Below are 19,451 nucleotides of genomic sequence, written 5' to 3' on the forward strand. Positions count from 1 at the left end.
GAGTTGCATTGGTAAATACATCAAGATCGCTAGCTAACTAGCAAATATTAAGTTTTTAAGCTGGTGATATTTAATTCACTTAGTTAACTTTACATACTGTATAGCTAGCTAACTAGTGGACATTACGTTAGCAGCTCATCTGAGTTAGCCTGCACACTAAGTTTCTATAGCAAGCTAGCTAATAATACATCGACAATTGGAGGCATTCCAACAGACTGAATTTGGTCTTCCAACATGGGGCCTGGTACGTTTGCTAGGTGTTTTGTGACGCAACTGCAAGCCCTCTGAGTTTACCAGTCAAATTTACAGGGTTAGAGGTTTCAAGTCTGTTCTAGTCATTCTATTTCCATGTGTGCTGCTGCTGCATTGCGGGGAGTGTTGCCGAGGCTACAACACCTTGCTTGTTTCAGCAAGGAGCAACAACGTTTCATAGGTTGTTGAAGAGTTCACGTTACCGAGTGGCGCAGCGGTTTAAGGCACTGCTAGAGGTGTCACTACAGACCCTGGTTCGATTCCAGGCTGTATCACAACCGGCCGTGATTGGGAGTCCCATAAAGTGGCGCATAATTGTCCCAGCGTCGTCCAGGTTTGGGTTTGATTGGGGTAGGCCGTCATTGTAAAATAAGAATTTGTTCTTAACCGACTTGCCTAGTTAAATAAATTAAATTAAATTACGCCAGAAACGGGCTCAACCACACAAATTCCCGGCCGTTCCGATTTCAGTCAGTTGTTCATTCCACAAAAACATGAATAGTAATAATAAGTATTATTCTTTTTTTGAACGGTTATGACGGTTATTTAATTTTCATAACTGTCTTCATCCTTAACCGACTATTACACGCTTGTACGATAATTGTGCCAGCGCTAGTTATGCCCCATTGGTTTCGATTTCTGTTGACTTGATGCAGCACTATCGGTGAATCAGACATGCCACACTAGTATTGGAACGATAAGTTCCACTTCAGCCGTTAGCAGACTTATTTGCCTTTTACTTGTCAACTTGTATGGCTCCTGTTAGCCTGTACAGAACCCATTGTGTATAGGCTCCTGTTAGCCTGTACAGAACCCATTGTGTATAGGCTCCTGTTAGCCTGTACAGAACCCATTGTGTATAGGCTCCTGTTGCCTGTACAGAACCCATTGTGTATAGGCTCCTGTTAGCCTGTACAGAACCCATTGTGTATAGGCTCCTGTTAGCCTGTACAGAACCCATTGTGTATAGGCTCCTGTTAGCCTGTACAGAACCCATTGTGTATAGGCTCCTGTTAGCCTGTACAGAACCCATTGTGTATAGGCTCCTGTTAGCCTGTACAGAACCCATTGTGTATAGGCTCCTGTTAGCCTGTACAGAACCCATTGTGTATAGGCTCCTGTTAGCCTGTACAGAACCCATTGTGTATAGGCTCCTGTTAGCCTGTACAGAACCCATTGTGTATAGGCTCCTGTTAGCCTGTACAGAACCCATTGTGTATAGGCTCCTGTTAGCCTGTACAGAACCCATTGTGTATAGGCTCCTGTTAGCCTGTACAGAACCCATTGTGTATAGGCTCCTGTTAGCCTGTACAGAACCCATTGTGTATAGGCTCCTGTTAGCCTGTACAGAACCCATTGTGTATAGGCTCCTGTTAGCCTGTACAGAACCCATTGTGTATAGGCTCCTGTCTGCTCAGTTCACTGACTGAGGTACTTGGAAGAAAACCGTTTCTTCACAATAGTTTCTCTCTGAAGGAATCAATTTAAGCAGGACTGGAATTTGAGTTAGATTAAAAGCCAAAACATAACAATGACAGTGGGTTGTGTGTTGCCAGTGTGTTGCCCTATTTTTAGACAATGCAATGTCCACTCCTATGTTTTGCACGTCTGGGAAAATTGCCATTTACATTTGGGTTGTTTTAAAACAATGTAGGAGATACCATGAGCAGAATGCAGCTGTTCTGCCTTCTGGGAAAACGGCATTTAACATATTCAAGTTATTTTGGGACCAAACTGTCAATTGTGGGTGATAGATAAAGTTATTATTCAGAATGAGACCTCTGACGCAGAGTCTGCATGTGTATGTTGGTCTTTTGGATTCGGTGCAGCGCTCTGCTCTGCCACTTGTTCTCTGTTTAGAGAGGTGTTTTTCTATTTGACTTATTTTTAGTCATCCTAGAGAATAACCATGTGGTACAGACGTCTCCTTGACCCAGATGGGGGACAAAGGGCCAGTGTACCTTCCATGGAGAAGAGGGAATGTGTTATCAGATCTAGAGAATATTAAGAGCAAAACACCAGCATTATGAGAACATATATTTTACCATTTTCTCTTAAGCACTGTCTTACCTCTGGCATAGTAGATGCATTGTGTCTAGGCTTCACATACAATATTGTCCGTTCTGATTTTTACTGTCAGTGGGGTTAAGTGCCTCTCTCATGAGTATAACCATAGCACTCTCCCAATACATCATGCCTGCTTCAATTTAGAATACGTTATCCTGAAGAAAATCAGGTGTCACACGAGCATGTGTAATGTTTTAATTTTAGATTGTTATAAAACATTTCGAGTAGTGTTTAACTTTACCTGTGGTTATGCAGACTGCGAGACACTGGAGACACTGGTTCCACTTTGTATCCGAACAACTGTTTATTTCCCAGGAAGTAAGGCCCTTATGCAACCATTGTACTCCATGCTGATCCATGCTGCTATATACAGTTTATACAAATAAATAAATAACATATATACTGTACATATTTCCTTTATTTTTATGAATTGTTTGCTGCCTATTGGTCCGTCCAGGGGCTTTATCCCCAGTAAGCTCCTGCATTCATTTGGCCCTGGGAGCAGCATGGGGTACAATGGTTGCATAAGGGCTTTACTTCTTGGCTGCAGTAAGAAAAGTATACAGTGCCTTGCGAAAGTATTCGGCCCCCTTGAACTTTGCGACCTTTTGCCACATTTCAGGCTTCAAACATAAAGATATAAAATTGTATTTTTTTGTGAAGAATCAACAACAAGTGGGACACAATCATGAAGTGGAACGACATTTATTGGATATTTCAAACTTTTTTAACAAATCAAAAACTGAAAAATTGGGCTGCACGCATTATTCAGCCCCTTTACTTTCAGTGCAGCAAACTCTCTCCAGAAGTTCAGTGAGGATCTCTGAATGATCCAATGTTGACCTAAATCACAAATGATGATAAATACAATCCACCTGTGTGTAATCAAGTCTCCGTATAAATGCACCTGCACTGTGATAGTCTCAGAGGTCCATTAAAAGCGCAGAGAGCATCATGAAGAACAAGGAACACACCAGGCAGGTCCGAGATACTGTTGTGAAGAAGTTTAAAGCCGGATTTGGATACAAAAATATTTCCCAAGCTTTAAACATCCCAATGAGCACTGTGCAAGCGATAATATTGAAATGGAAGGAGTATCAGACCACTGCAAATCAAATCAAAATCAAATCAAATCAAATTTTATTTGTCACATACACATGGTTAGCAGATGTTAATGCGAGTGTAGCGAAATGCTTGTGCTTCTAGTTCCGACAATGCAGTAATAACCAACAAGTAATCTAACTAACAATTCCTAAACTACTGTCTTATACACAGTGTAAGGGGATAAAGAATATGTACATAAGGATATATGAATGAGTGATGGTACAGAGCAGCATAGGCAAGATACAGTAGATGGTATCGAGTACAGTATATACATATGAGATGAGTATGTAAACAAAGTGGCATAGTTAAAGTGGCTAGTGATACATGTATTACATAAGGATGCAGTTGATGATATAGAGTACAGTATATACGTATGCATATGAGATGAATAATGTAGGGTAAGTAACATTATATAAGGTAGCATTGTTTAAAGTGGCTAGTGATATATTTACATCATTTCCCATCAATTCCCAATTCCCAATTCCCAATCCCCAATTCCCAATTCCCATCAATTTCAATTAAAGGGGCTGGAGTTGTGTCAGTGTGTTGGCAGCAGCCACTCAATGTTAGTGGTGGCTGTTTAACAGTCTGATGGCCTTGAGATAGAAGCTGTTTTTCAGTCTCTCGGTCCCAGCTTTGATGCACCTGTACTGACCTCGCCTTCTGGATGATAGTGGGGTGAACAGGCAGTGGCTCGGGTGGTTGATGTCCTTGATGATCTTTATGGCCTTCCTGTAACATCGGGTGGTGTAGGTGTCCTGGAGGGCAGGTAGTTTGCCCCCGGTGATGCGTTGTGCAGACCTCACTACCCTCTGGAGAGCCTTACGGTTGAGGGCGGAGCAGTTGCCGTACCAGGCGGTGATACAGCCCGCCAGGATGCTCTCGATTGTGCATCTGTAGAAGTTTGTGAGTGCTTTTGGTGACAAGCCAAATTTCTTCAGCCTCCTGAGGTTGAAGAGGCGCTGCTGCGCCTTCTTCACGATGCTGTCTGTGTGAGTGGACCAATTCAGTTTGTCTGTGATGTGTATGCCGAGGAACTTAAAACTTGCTACTCTCTCCACTACTGTTCCATCGATGTGGATAGGGTGTTCCCTCTGCTGTTTCCTGAAGTCCACAATCATCTCCTTAGTTTTGTTGACGTTGAGTGTGAGGTTATTTTCCTGACACCACACTCCGAGGGCCCTCACCTCCTCCCTGTAGGCCGTCTCATCGTTGTTGGTAATCAAGCCTACCACTGTTGTGTCGTCGTCCGCAAACTTGATGATTGAGTTGGAGGCGTGCGTGGCCACGCAGTCGTGGGTGAACAGGGAGTACAGGAGAGGGCTCAGAACGCACCCTTGTGGGGCCCCAGTGTTGAGGATCAGCGGGGAGGAGATGTTGTTACGGGGGCGGGGGCGGCCCGTCAGGAAGTCCAGTACCCAGTTGCACAGGGCGGTGTCGAGACCCAGGGTCTCGAGCTTGATGACGAGCTTGGAGGGTACTATGGTGTTGAATGCCGAGTCGATGAACAGCATTCTCACATAGGTATTCCTCTTGTCCAGATGGGTTAGAACAGTGTGCAGTGTGGTTGAGATTGCATCGTCTGTGGACCTATTTGAGCGGTAAGCAAATTGGAGTGGGTCTAGGGTGTCAGGTAGGGTGGAGGTGATATGGTCCTTGACTAGTCTCTCAAAGCACTTCATGATGACGGAAGTGAGTGCTACGGGGCGGTAGTCGTTTAGCTCAGTTACCTTAGCTTTCTTGGGAACAGGAACAATGGTGTCCCTCTTGAAGCATGTGGGAACAGCAGACTGGTATAGGGATTGATTGAATATGTCCGTAAACACACCAGCCAGCTGGTCTGCGCATGCTCTGAGGGCGCGGCTGGGGATGCCGTCTGGGCCTGCAGCCTTGCGAGGGTTAACACGTTTAAATGTTTTACTCACCTCGGCTGCAGTGAAGGAGAGACCGCATTTGTCCGTTGCAGGCAGTGTCAGTGGCACTGTATTGTCCTCAAAGCTGGCAAAAAGGTTATTTAGTCTGCCTGGGAGCAAGACATCCTGGTCCGTGACTGGGCTGGATTTCTCCCTGTAGTCCGTGATTGACTGTAGACCCTGCCACATGCATCTTGTGTCTGAGCCGTTGAATTGGGATTCTACTTTGTCTCTGTACTGACGCTTAGCTTGTTTGATAGCCTTACGGAGGGAATAGCTGTATTGTTTGTATTCAGTCATGTTACCAGACACCTTGCCCTGATTGAAAGCAGTGGTTCGCGCTTTCAGTTTCACGCGAATGCTGCCATCAATCCAAGGTTTCTGGTTAGGGAATGTTTTAATCGTTGCTATGGGAACGACATCTTCAACGCACGTTCTAATGAACTCGCACACCGAATCAGCGTATTCGTCAATGTTGTTATCTGACGCAATACGAAACATGTCCCAGTCCACGTGATGGAAGCAGTCTTGGAGTGTGGAGTCAGCTTGGTCAGACCAGCGTTGGACAGACCTCGTGGGAGCTTCTTTTTTTAGCTTTTGTCTGTAGGCAGGTATCAGCAAAATGGAGTCGTGGTCAGCTTTTCCAAAAGGGGGGCGGGGCAGGGCCTTATATGCGTCGCGGAAGTTAGAGTAACAGTGATCCAAGGTTTTTCCGCCCCTGGTTGCGCAATCGATATGCTGATAAAATTTAGGGAGTCTTGTTTTCAGATTAGCCTTGTTAAAATCCCCAACAACAATGAATGCAGCCTCCGGATAAATGGTTTCCAGTTTGCAAAGAGTTAAATAAAGTTCGTTCAGAGCCATCGATGTGTCTGCTTGGGGGGGGGGGGGGGTATATACGGCTGTGATTATAATCGAAGAGAATTCTCTTGGTAGATAATGCGGTCTACATTTGATTGTGAGGAATTCTAAATCAGGTGAACAGAAGGATTTGAGTTCCTGTATGTTTCTTTCATCGCACCATGCCTCGTTAGCCATAAGGCATACACCCCCACCCCTCTTCTTACCAGAAAGGTGTTTGTTTCTGTCGCACCGCTTCGGATAGCGTCTCTCCAGTGAGCCATGTTTCCGTGAAGCACAGAACGTTACAGTCTCTGATGTCCCTCTGGAATGCTACCCTTGCTCGGATTTCATCAACCTTGTTGTCAAGAGACTGGACATTGGCAAGAAGAATGCTAGGAAGTGGGGCACGATGTGCCCGTCTCCGAAGTCTGACCAGAAGACCGCCACGTTTCCCTCTTTTTCGGAGTCGTTTTTGGATCGCTGCATGCGATCCATTCCGTTGTCTTGTTTGTAAGGCAGAACACAGGATCCGCGTCGCGAAAAACATATTCTTGGTCATACTGATGGTGAGTTGACGATGATCTTATATACAGTAGTTCTTCTCGACTGTATGTAATGAAACCTAAGATGACCTGAGGTACTAATGTAAGAAATAACACGTAAAAAAACAAAAAACTGCATAGTTTCCTAGGAACGCGAAGCGAGGCGGCCATCTCTGTCGGCGCCGGAATAACTCAACTGCGCCGGAATGACCAAGACCTGGCCGTCCCTCTAAACTTTCAGCTCATACAAGGAGAAGACTGATCAGAGATGCAGCCAAGAGGCCCATGATCACTCTGGATGAACTGCAGAGATCTACAGCTGAGGTGGGAGACTCTGTCCATAGGACAACAATCAGTCGTGTATTGCACAAATCTGGCCTTTATGGAAGAGTGGCAAGAAGAAAGACATTTCTTAAAGATATCCATAAAAAGTGTTGTTTAAAGTTTGCCACAAGCCACCTGGGATACACACCAAACATGTGGAAGAAGGTGCTCTGGTCAGATGAAACCAAAATTGAACTTTTTGGCAACAATGCAAAACGTTATGTTTGGCGTAAAAGCAACACAGCTCATCACCCTGAACACACCATCCCCACTGTCAAACATGGTGGTGGCAGCATCAGCAGGTTTGGGCCTGCTTTTCTTCAGCAGGGACAGGGAAGATGGTTAAAATTGATGGGAAGATGGATGGTGCCAAATACAGGACCATTCTGGAAGAAAATCTGATGGAGTCTGCAAAAGACCTGAGACTGGGACGGAGATTTGTCTTCCAACAAGACAATGATCTAAAACATAAAGCAAAATCTACAATGGAATGGTTAAAAAATAAACATATCCAGGTGTTAGAATGGCCAAGTCAAAGTCCAGACCTGAATCCAATCGAGAATCTGTGGAAAGAACTGAAAACTGCTGTTCACAAATGCTCTCCATCCAACCTCACTGAGCTCGAGCTGTTTTGCAAGGAGGAATGGAGAAAAATTTCAGTCTCTCGATGTGCAAAACTGAGAGACATACCCCAAGCGACTTACAGCTGTAATCGCAGCAAAAGGTGGCGCTACAAAGTATTAACTTAAGGGGGCTGAATAATTTTGCACGCCCAATTTTTCAGTTTTTGATTTGTTAAAAAAGTTTGAAATATCCAATAAATGTCGTTCCACTTCATGATTGTGTCCCACTTGTTGTTGATTCTTCACAAAAAAATACAATTTTATATCTTTATGTTTGAAGCCTGAAATGTGGCAAAAGGTCGCAAAGTTCAAGGGGGCCGAATACTTTCGCAAGGCACTGTATGTATATATACTTTTCTTACTGTAGCCACCAACCACTGGAGGATTCAGGATCCCTCTCTCAATGCTAATCGTCAGATGGGGGAGGATTATTAATTTATTTTATTTATTTAACCTTTATTTAAACTAGGCAGTTAGTTAAGAACAAATTCTTATTTACAATGACGGCCTAGGAACAGTGGGTTAACTGCCTTGTTCAGGGGCAGAACGACAGATTTTTACTTTGTCAGCCCTGGGATTCGATCTAGCAACCTTTAGGTTACTGGCTCTAACTACTAGGCTACCTGCTGCCCCAAATGTATATTCCTTGACCGGGAATCGAACCCCGGGCCGTGGCGGTGAGAGCGCCGAATACTCAAAACTAGACCACCAGGGAAGGCTAAAATAAAAAATGTAAATTCATAAATGAATTAATAATTAAAAAAATAATCAACTGCATAATAAATAATTGTGGCTGGTCTATTGTGTGAGCCAGGGCCTAAACCCATAGGGGTCCCAAGAGGCAAAAATAAAATACAAAAATATATAACGTTTCAAAATAATATTATAATATCCAACCACAGGAGCATAATTTAGCCACAGAGCATCAGTAGTAACATTTATTTATTTTTGTACTTTTATCTTTTTTACTCCCCAAATTCATGATATCCAATTGGTAGTTAGTCTTGTCCCATCGCTGCAACTCCCCTACGGACTCGGGAGAGGGGAAGATGGAGAGCCATGCGTCCTCCGAAACACGACCCTGCCAAGCCGCACTCCTTCTTGACACACTGCTCACTTAACCCGGAAGACAGCCGCACCAATGTGTCGGAGGAAACACTGTCCAGCTGGCGACCAGTCAGCTTACAGGCACCCGGCCCACCACAAGGAGTCGCTAGAGCGCAATGGGACAAGGAAATCCCGGCCGGCCAAACCCTCCCCTAACCCGGACGATATTGGGCCAATTGTGTGTGGGGTGTGTGGAATATTGACTGCTTAGTAGGTCCAGGACGATACCAGTAAACGTTGTAAACGTTGCCCCCTCACATCATGCCAATCCATCATGACACAAACACTCTCTCTCACACTCTCTTTCTTTCTGTCTCTCTTTCTCCCTCGCTCTCTCTCTCTGACTCACTCACTTACTCTCGCACTCACATAGTGATGTATGTGGACACTTAAATACTTTCACTGCAGATACTCAGAAGAAAACAGGGCTAATTTACAGATTAGATACAGATGTATTTGTCTCTCTTTCTTGAAGAGGTTGGTCCTATTATAGCCATATTCTGTGACAGTGAATAATGTGTGCTTGTTCAGAGTGGGAGCCAGGTGGTTTCCCAGCAGACAGTAGAGACACACACAGTGACAGCACACAGGCAGGGATGGTGTAGAGGGCCTCTGTCCCCTTGTATTTTCACCTGAATGTGGCTGAAGAACAGGCAAACACATAGATTGTTTCCAGTTTCCACTGAGCTTTATGCCCAATGCAAAGACGGTCTTGTCAACTTGGCTGGCACTTTGCCCTTCTGAGGCTATTTTGAGGCTGGGGGTGCAGGGGACTTATTTGGTAGGATCACAAGGAACAAATGTGGGCATGCGTTAGGCACTGTGGGCCGTGTTGGACACCCTGAGCTCCCTCACTACCACAGGTACCTTGGACATGTCCCAAACTGGAGGGAAAGGGAAAGAGACCCTCTGTCTACCTTCTACCTCACTCCTCACCAGCCCCCAGCCTGGTTCTCAGCCCAGTAGAAGGACACAGGCTCCGGCTGGCTGTGGTCCCTCGTGGATTCATTGGCACAGTTAAAGCTGCTCTGCTCTGCATCAGATAACTAGATCATAACATCATCACACTCATCATCGAATATCAGAATGAGCTTGTAGAACTGTATCACTTTTCAGTTAAGTCAGGAACACATTTTGATTCAATCTGACAGGTTACCCCCTTAATGACACATTCCCCTGTACCCTGTCTGTGTGTATGTGGGCCAGTGTCTCCCAATCCCCACCCGAACCTCTGTGTTCTGCTGAGTTAGCTGCTAGTGTTCCTCATGCCATTCCCTGTGTGATGCTGCTGGAGCGGATGGTGCTTTCCAGGCCTGCTGGCTGTGGTCCTAGTGCTGTCCTGAGTGTGTCCACCTGTTGCATATTACAGACACACAGTGCGACTCTTGCTTCTCCTCTGCCCACCAGATGGTTGACATCACTGCTGAACCAGCGTTCTATAGCACTGTCTCACATTCATACTCTCCATATGGGTCAACTGAAGGTGTTTGCATTGTAGTCCGTGTTTGACTGTGTAAGTTGTTTACAGATTGTTTGTTGGATGAGCAGCATGTATCAGGGATGGTCATTTCAGTAGGATTTCTAGACCGAACCAATTGTTTGTGTTATTAATGGCTTCAAATCTGTTTCCCTCTTCCTCGTTGTTCTCAGTTCTAACAACACTATTTCTTGTGTCTGTTTTCAGTCCTGATTGGGTGGAGATCCTGGAGCCACGCTCTCGAGAGCACATGTACCTGAACCTGGCCACCAGCGAATGTGGATGGGACCCTCCTTTGGGCACCGCCATTCGTCAGGCCGATGGTAAACAGTGGTGGGAGCTGTTTGACCCCCAGAGCGGCCGCTTCTACTACTACAATTCCGTGGAACGGCGGACTATCTGGCACCGACCCCAGGGGGGTGACATAGTGCCCCTGTCTCAGCTACAGGCTATAAAGCACTGTTCTGAGGCCAAGCGGGCCGAGGAGAGCAGAGAGAGGCACCTAGGGGCAGGGAGCCTCGGGAGTACAGGGAGCCAGGGATGCCGCACCCCTCTTCCAGAGCACCTAGGGGCAGGGAGCCTCGGGAGTACAGGGAGCCAGGGATGCCGCACCCCTCTTCCAGAGCACCTAGGGGCAGGGAGTCTCGGGAGTACAGGGAGCCAGGGATGCTTCATCCCTCTTCCAGAGCACCATGGAGCAGAGAGCCTTGGGAGTACATGGAGCCAGGGATGCCGCACCCCTCTTCCAGAGCACCATGGGGCAGGGAGCCTGGGGCACCGCACTTCTCTCCCAGAGCAGGAGAACTCCGTCCCCAAAACTCCTGAGACCCACAGCGAGAGTGAGATCACTGACATAGGACCAGCTCAGGGAGGCAGCAGCTCGGACGGAACCGAGGAGTCACTGAAGTATGTCTGATCTCTCTGTTTTACTGTTGAATCAAATGACTGTTAGTAGGGAGGATGTAGTTGTACTTAAAAATGTGAGGATTATATTTCAGTAAAGAGGACATGGTAATAACAAAATATGGATTGTTATCCCACCATGTGGCATGTTGACTTTGGGCATGAGACATTGTTGTATTATTTAGACTTTTGACCAGTGAGACTATCTCAGACTCCTTTATTTTCGTCCTCACTTATCTTGACATTCCACATGCCCCATATTTCCAGAAATATCTCTGAATCACACCGCGGCTGTTTAAAGTAAATTGCTACCAAATGCGAAGACGAGTGCAGTCATAAAGTACATGACATGCCCTCTCCCCTCACATTGGTAGAAAGAGCCCTAACAGTAAGAGCCATTCAAAGACCCCATCATGTGCTCAGCGCTGTGGCAACACACACTGTCCAAACCAGCGTCTCCCCTTCAGAGGCAGATTCCAGACATGCCAGTTATTTATTTCCCCTTGCCCGCAGCCACTAGTGCTGTCTCGGTGCCCTGTGCTGCTCACTTCCTCTCCGGCCCCATATACACTCATTTCAATTTACTAAAACAACCCAAGGCCCCCCCATCAAAGTCAAATGGGGGTCTCTGGTGGGGGAAGCCAAATCACACATGACTGAGGTCCTCTTTAACATCATTTTAGACAAGAGATGTGAAAGAGTGTTGTCTGTTCTTGGGTAATAACATGCACAACCTCTACATTCCAGTTAGTTCTAAACAGGAGACCCTGCTGTTCCTAGAGGTGTTAGTGTCTTGTCAGTTGTCCGTCTGCTCTCTGCTTGGGTCCTGGGTCTATCCTCACTGGGGCCAGCAGGAGTCTCTCCTACCCTCTGACCTCCGACCCTGATTATGTAAGGTAGAAGGGAAACTAATTGCTCACCCCTCTCTGTCAGAGGACCCTGGTGGAGGTACACCCTGCTTGACTGCTTGACCTTCCGTCCTTCAGAAGGGTTTGCTCCACAGGGAACTCCACCACTCTGCGGTCATACCTAATTACTAAACTTTTCCCAGAAGTCTCCATGTCTCCACAAAACAATGGACAGCTGTGTGGGACTCTTATGGGCTGTGCATCCCAGTTAGCCATATGGTGGTTTTCACTGGTCTCTCTCTGGACTTTTAATTACATATCACCATGAAATGAGGAGAGAAGCTGGAATGTGACAACACTAAATGGATGAAAACAAACTGAGTTAGAGTTTCATGTTTGGGGTTGGAGAGGACAGGAACAATTCAGACCTGTGCTCTTCTCTTCTTCCCATCTGTCTGGCTGATTCGTCATGACTAGGCTCAGCTGTTCAGTAGCGTTGAAGGCTCTGAGACTGGTAGGCACATGTGGCACGTAGGGGTCTTTTTGAAAGAAGCAGACCAATTAGCCTTAGTTTGTTCAACGACTTGGGGGGAAGTATGGCATCCGTTTTTACAGGAGTGAAAATTAGGTTCCTCTATTTTGTGTATAAAGTCTACTTCAGTTTGACCAAGTTCCCCTTTCTTTCTTTGCTGATATTGGTGGTATTTCAAAGAATCTTTTCAGAAAATCATATTTAACAGTCGTTGATAACGTTTGAGAAAGAAGTGTTCAGAGGAAACAGTTCCAAATCACAGTTGTTACAATCAAGGTTTCCTTTGTTTAGTTCTAAATAATACAACTCAGGAGTTGTTATACAGTAAACACTGAGTGTACAGAACATTAATAACACCTTCCTAATATTAACTTGCCCCACCCATTTATGCCCTCAGAACAGCCTCAATTCATCGGGGCATGGACGACAAGGTGTCAAGCGTTCCACAGGGATGCTGGCACATGTTGACACCAATGCTTCCCACAGTTGTGTCTAATTGGCTGGATGTCCTTTGGGTGGTGGATCACTCTTGATACACACAGGAAACTGTTAAGTGTGAAAAACTTTGCAACATTGCCGTTCTTGACAAAAACTGGTGCGCCTGGCACCTACTGCCATACCACGTTCAAAGGCGCTTAAATCTTTTGTCTTGCCCATTCACTCACTGAATGACACACATACACAATCTGTGTCTCAATCGTCTCAAGGTTTCAAATCCTTCTGTAACCCGTCTCCTCCCATTCATCTACACTGATTGAAGTGGATTTAACAAGTGACATCAATAAGAGATCATAGCTTTCACCTGGATTCACCTGCTCAGTGAAGAGCAGATGTTTTTAATGTTTTGTACACTCAGTATACATCTGCCTGTTGAATTTCCAACAACATACCATCTGTCTTATCCTATGCACTGTTTAGTTGATTCTCTCTCTCTCTCTTTCAATGTATCGGGCTTTATTGGCATGAGAAACATATGGTTACATTGCCAAAGCAAGTGAACTAGATAATAAACAATAAACCATTAACAGTAAACATTACACTTGCAAAGGTTCCAAAAGAATCAAGACATTTTAAATGTCATATTATGTCGAGATACAATGTTGTAATGATGTGCAAATAGTCTCTCTCTCTCACACACTTTCTCATGTGACAACAAGCAGACTGCTAAATCTGTTACTCATTGGCTAACTCTTGTCACATGACCTGGGATTTCTGGTTATTCTGACCCTGTACGACTCATCGGGAAAATACCTGAAACTCCTGGGGTAGACATGTCCATCACATGCAGAAGTGCTAGAGCAAGAGAATCTGATCTGTTTAAATGATGAAGGGTCAAAAGGGTTCAGGAGCACCTTGCTTACAACATCGGTACTGGATTCCACAACTGGTGACCTGTGTGTGTATGTGGGGGGTTACATGTGAGGTAGAAGTTGGGATATCTTTGCCATGTTGCTTTTTCTGTATTTGGACCTCAAGGGTACTGATACATTGTCGTGGAAGTGTCCCGCTTGTTGAAGGCACATACGGGTCATAGCACTTTATTGTCCTGTGGGCTGGCCTCGGGGTTAGAATGGGTCACCAAAGGAAGACATGCCCTCAGTTAAGCACAAGTGTTCCTCTCTGAGGAAGAAGTGAAGGTATGGTGAATAGTGAGTGAACCAAGGGACCAAATTAATAGTATGTGCCTTTTCATTAGCCTAGTGATATAGCCACACTCAAAAGGATTCAATCCAAGGCAGCCTGGCGAAGATCATGCACACCTTTAACTTGTTGTTCCGGGTCGGTGTGCTATCGGCGTTGCACAACGAGATTCTCATGAAGACACATTCTTTCTGTGCCAAGATGTAGCTCATTGGGTCCAGATTTCAAGTGATATGCATTACGTAGCGACAGGAAGCCCTAATACTACACAATTATCCCCTCGATCCCCCATTTCTCTGATACAAGTGTGAGTATTGTACTATAAATTGTGCCTTCCTATATTATGCTCAATTTAAAATGTGTATTCTATTCTACTGAGCCATTTACTTTTTTTTCGTATTCTTATATTGTATTATTTATTATTGTTGTTGCATTGTCGAGAAGGAACTGGCTAGTAAGTATTTGGTGTAATGGGGTATACCATGTGTATCCTGTACATAAGACTAATAAAACTTGAAACTTGATTCTTTGCCATATTTTGACACAACACAAAAGCCCTGTGACACATCCCTATGAGACTGTATGGTGATGATATGAGGGCAAGAAAAAGTTATGTTTGGGGGTTTTGAGAATTGGAAGATTAAAAAAATTCCCTGCGTGGCCCGTCAAATGAAAGCAAAAGTACACACAACCTGGTCATCATCATATTTATCTGACTCATAGTAGAGACATCACCAGTAGATTGATTTAGGAAATTAGGAGGAGTCTGTGTTTTAAATAGTTGAGTCACACATTGACTGGATGTTTACAGGTCTGACACAAGCTCTGCCACTTTCATCTGTGTGTGCTCTCTGAGTCTGGACTAACAGCAGCGCTTTAAAGACTTTGGAAATAGCACGTGTACTCTTTTATCTCTGTGCTCCTGGCTTGGTAAGATCATTTCTTGGCTCTCGCCAGATGTTGACTAAAGTCAGACTCTTATGGTGTCGTTTTTTCCAGTTAAGAAGTAACACTTTGAACTTTAAGCATAACGATCTGGTTAAATGGGTCTGGGTGGCTGGCGCTCGTTGTGACAATGTCCTTATTTCTTTCTCTTCCAGTTTCACTTTCTTCTTTGTGAAGTTGAAGTTTTATGGTGTCCTCAGAAAACTAGATTACAGACCAACTGTTTTATGTTTTTTTAACTAGAGCAGCACGTCCAGCCTGCTTTAAGCATTCCCATGTTACTGGACCTAGATGTCTTCATATACAGAGTACTGTGCTATGCTGAGACGCCTTCCATTGCTCTGATGAAGGCCAGTGGCACCACATGTGCACCAGTCTCTGGCATGACAAGCATGCTATATCAGTTGACTTAAAGTGTCCATTCACCTCAACCATGAGAATCAATGAGCAATATGAGCATGGTGTTTCTGTGGCTCACAGGACACACCTCCAGATCAGTGTTAATTGAGAGGATGTGGTTTTATCACTGTAATCCGAGGAGTGTGTTCTGATGGTGTATCTGATTCCATATGTGTCTCTCTGACCCAATGCTGGGATGGTCTCTCCCTGTCACCATGTCCCACAGCCTGGATACTGGTGGGGGTCCCAGTGACTGTCCCCAGCCCTGCCTCAGGGCTCCTAGCTGGGTGGGGAGATTGCGTAGGGTGGAAGTGGGAGCTATGTGTAGCTGGTAGACATGATGTCTCAGAGCAGGGAGGTGCGTTCAGCTGTCTTACGACAGCTGGGTCCCTAACCTCAGAGGTGTCTCTGCAGGTCCCCTGTTTCTCATCTCACCCCTCTGCCACTCCTGCTTTTCTAAGTCTTGATTGGGTTGTCTCTGTTACAGGTTGTTCTATCAGTTTTGCCAAGGCATATTCCTCTTGTTGGTTTCCTATGGCATAAAGTTATGTATTGAACCATGTGTCAGGGGTAGAGGCTAGTAGTATCTGTGGATTGGCTGTGAAATTGACTTGTTTCCTTCCTCTATGCAGAGTGTGGTGATTTCATTGTCCAAAGCTCTGAGGTGTTTGTGTTTGTTCTCAGAGCCTGGCCTAGACAACCTCATTTCCTCTCCTGTCTGACAGAGGATCATAATAATAACTCCTGTTTTCAGACCCCCCGCTATTCCCTGTATGTTAAGGGTACTTCCCAATCCATATCCCTATCCCCCACAGTGACTGAGCTGATGAGTTTTCCAACCAAGGTTATTCCTGGAAGGAAAGAAAGAAAGAACATTTCTTGCTAATAGCTTAATATGTATATTCAGCTATAGCTTTTCCTACCACAATCACACTGAAGGATTGGAGGTAGGAGCAGTGGACAGGGGCGTAAGACACCAGAGCTGTTGACAAATAAAAATTTATAAAAATGTATAATTTCTTTAGTGAATAAGAGTTCAAAGTTCACACCAATTTATAATACTATAAGCTCATGCTGTATTCTGGCTGGTATAGGCGAAATTCATCTTTCCAGCATGGCGATCATCACCTTCACATTGAAATTTGCTCTTTTAAACATATGGCCATCAGTCCTCACATCATCGGGAACACAATGTTAATTTCGTTAGGTTGTAGTTGTTCTACCATTTGCAACCATAGCTCACGCTGAAGTTGGCTTAGTTCGCCGTGAATTGGGTCATTGGGGTTGGTTCATCATTTCCAACCAATGCCTATTCACGTGAGCGTGGACACTGATTGAGCATATTTGAAAATAATTCTCTAATTTTAAAAACTAAAATTACATTTAATCTTTTCACAAATAGCTTCATATTTAAACATTTAAATTGCACAACAATTCCATGTGAATCTGATGTGTAGACTATAATTTATAGACTTTCCAAGATACAGTTAATGTCGTCCAATCATCAGTAATAATGTCTCAGACGACAACTGATCTGACATCATATTCTTTAAGTACCAACGGATACTTTCAACTGGTTGGATTACTGAAATATTGTTCTGTTCCCAACCTTTTGAAATTAACATACTCTCTTTATGTTAACAAAGGGCTTTCCAAGAGTCCATTCTGTAGAGTAGAGAGAGAAAATGGGGAATGGTATTTATGGGGGTTATAAACCACACCAACAGGGCAACGTCATGACACTGGTAATATTCATATTCCGTTTTATTGTGGAATATAATCCCTTTAGTTAACATTATGTGGAACACAGGGCTACAACACAAGCTATTTATGATTCTGGTAAAGCACACATGTTGACAAAGTGTCAATGAACCAGTAAGCTCAGGACTGACATATTTATTTTACTTAAGAGTGTCTGTCTGCTTAAGAAAATCTGTAGGTAGTCTTTAGATGGGCCACTGCTCCATAGAGGGGTGTTGCCATGACGATAGCAGAACTATGCATTGCCTAATGCAAGGATGTCAAACATACGGACCACATGGGTGATTTGAGTGAATTTTTTTTTTTTTATAAAATAATCAAACAAACTCACTAATTTAAAATAACAAAAACTGAATGGAAACTGTGTAGGAATTCAAATTGACCTACATTTATACAGTTACTTAACTGTCCAGCTCACTAAAGCTAGACAGTCAGGGAGTATACCAAATTTTAAAAAGATGGATAGAGGACTATCTTGCCAATGTTTCCACTCATTCCCGATGGCACTCTCCCACAACTAATCTCCCTCTCATTCTCTCTCGTTCTCCATCTCTCAGTTCAATTCAAATGGCTTGGGAAACATATGTTTAGATTACCAAATCAAGTGGAATCTCTCTTTCTCTGTCCTCCCACTTCACTCCCATTTTCTTACCACTGTGCTTTCTAACGCTCTGTCTCTCTTTTAGAAGTGAGATCAGGCTAGTTGGGTGGTGAGTACAGTATAGTTGGATTAGGACTGCTACAGTGAGGAAAGCTTGTATATAGCGCTACTGTGGGCATTGGCATCAAACCAGATATGATCATGATAATCTTCTACTGCACACTGGCTGTGCCAACAATCAACATTATGTGCCAATGCTGCAGGGCTGAAAACCTAGCCTGGCCTGGTTTGTACCACCCTGGGTGTGGTGTGACAATGACAAGTGAACAACAGACACAAATCCCCAGCTCTGCTCTCACCACTGGGAGCTAGACTTAGCATGTCTCCTATCCTATAATTATATTCTGTGACTCTGGTTTAACCTCAAAACAACTTCCAAGCAGAGGATTGTGTTTATGTTTTTGTTACTGGTCATGTTAAACAGGACTGACATCATTTAGCGTGTGGATAGAATTAGAACTCGGGTAGATTTGGGCTCCAGAGTGGCGCAGAGGTCTAAGGGACTGTATCTCAGGGCTAGAGGCATCACTACAGACCCTGGTTTGTTTCCAGGCTGTATCGCAACCGGCCATGATTGGGAGTCCCATAGTGCGGCGCACAATTCGTCCAGTATCGTCCGGGGTTTGGCCGGGGTAGGCCGTCATTGTAAATAAGAATTTGTTCTTAACTGACTTGCCTAGTTAAATAAAATAAATAAAATAGTATGGGAATGTAGAGTGTCATGGCAGTGATGCTGTCTTGATCTCAGCTCATTGTGTGGGGACCTAGACAATGTGCTTTCATATATTGATGCTCTACAGGCCAAGACAGGAAATAGACCCCCCCCTCTCTCTCTCTACAGGGACATCAGTCATAAACCAAACCACTCACAACTGGAGAATGAGACAAGTCATAAATAAGACAGATCCATTAAGTTAATTGACCACTTGTCTTGAGTAGTAACCTGATGATATGTGGGTGTATGTATAATATGCTTAGCATGTGATCATTTTGCTACGTTATATGTGGTCTTTGGCAATTTGTATAAGTTCCTTCTTTCCCCTGCAATGTTAACTGTAATGTAGCGCAATCTGTGCCATAGTAAACTCTATTAAACTGGTGGTTTTATACAGTGGGGCAAAAAAGTATGTAGTCAGCCACCAATTGTGCAAGTTCTCCCACTTAAAAAGATGAGAGAGGCCTGTAATTTTCATCATAGGTACACTATGACAGACAAAATTAGAAATAAAATCCAGAAAATCACGATGTAGGATTTTTTATGAATTTATTTGCAAATTATGGTGGAAAATAAGTATTTGGTCACCTACAAACAAGCAAGATTTCTGGCTCTCACAGACCTGTAACTTCTTCTTTAAGAGGCTCCTCTGTCCTCCACTCGTTACCTGTATTAATGGCACCTGTTTGAACTTTTTATCAGTATAAAAGAGACCTGTGCACAACCTCAAACAGTCACACTCCAAACTCCACTATGGCCAAGACCAAAGAGCTGTCAAAGGACACCAGAAACAA

At 44.3% G+C, this 19,451-nt stretch overlaps 1 protein-coding gene across 4 annotated transcripts in view; it reads left to right on the forward strand.

Moving 5' to 3' along the window:
• Positions 1–19,451, forward strand: part of arhgap46a (Rho GTPase activating protein 46a) — a 48,791-nt gene that overhangs the window by 13,654 nt on the left and 15,686 nt on the right. For 3 of the 4 annotated variants that reach the window (XM_064966616.1, XM_064966619.1, XM_064966617.1), the window contains exon 2: positions 10,460–11,158. In XM_064966616.1, the coding sequence (XP_064822688.1) occupies positions 10,460–11,158 (699 nt within the window). Of the gene's footprint in view, positions 1–10,217; positions 10,289–10,459; positions 11,159–19,451 lie in introns of those variants that run through there. The other variant, XM_064966618.1, reaches the window with a different exon arrangement.

Source organism: Oncorhynchus masou, chromosome 5, assembly GCF_036934945.1.
Source record: "Oncorhynchus masou masou isolate Uvic2021 chromosome 5, UVic_Omas_1.1, whole genome shotgun sequence".
Classification (NCBI taxonomy): domain Eukaryota; kingdom Metazoa; phylum Chordata; class Actinopteri; order Salmoniformes; family Salmonidae; genus Oncorhynchus; species Oncorhynchus masou.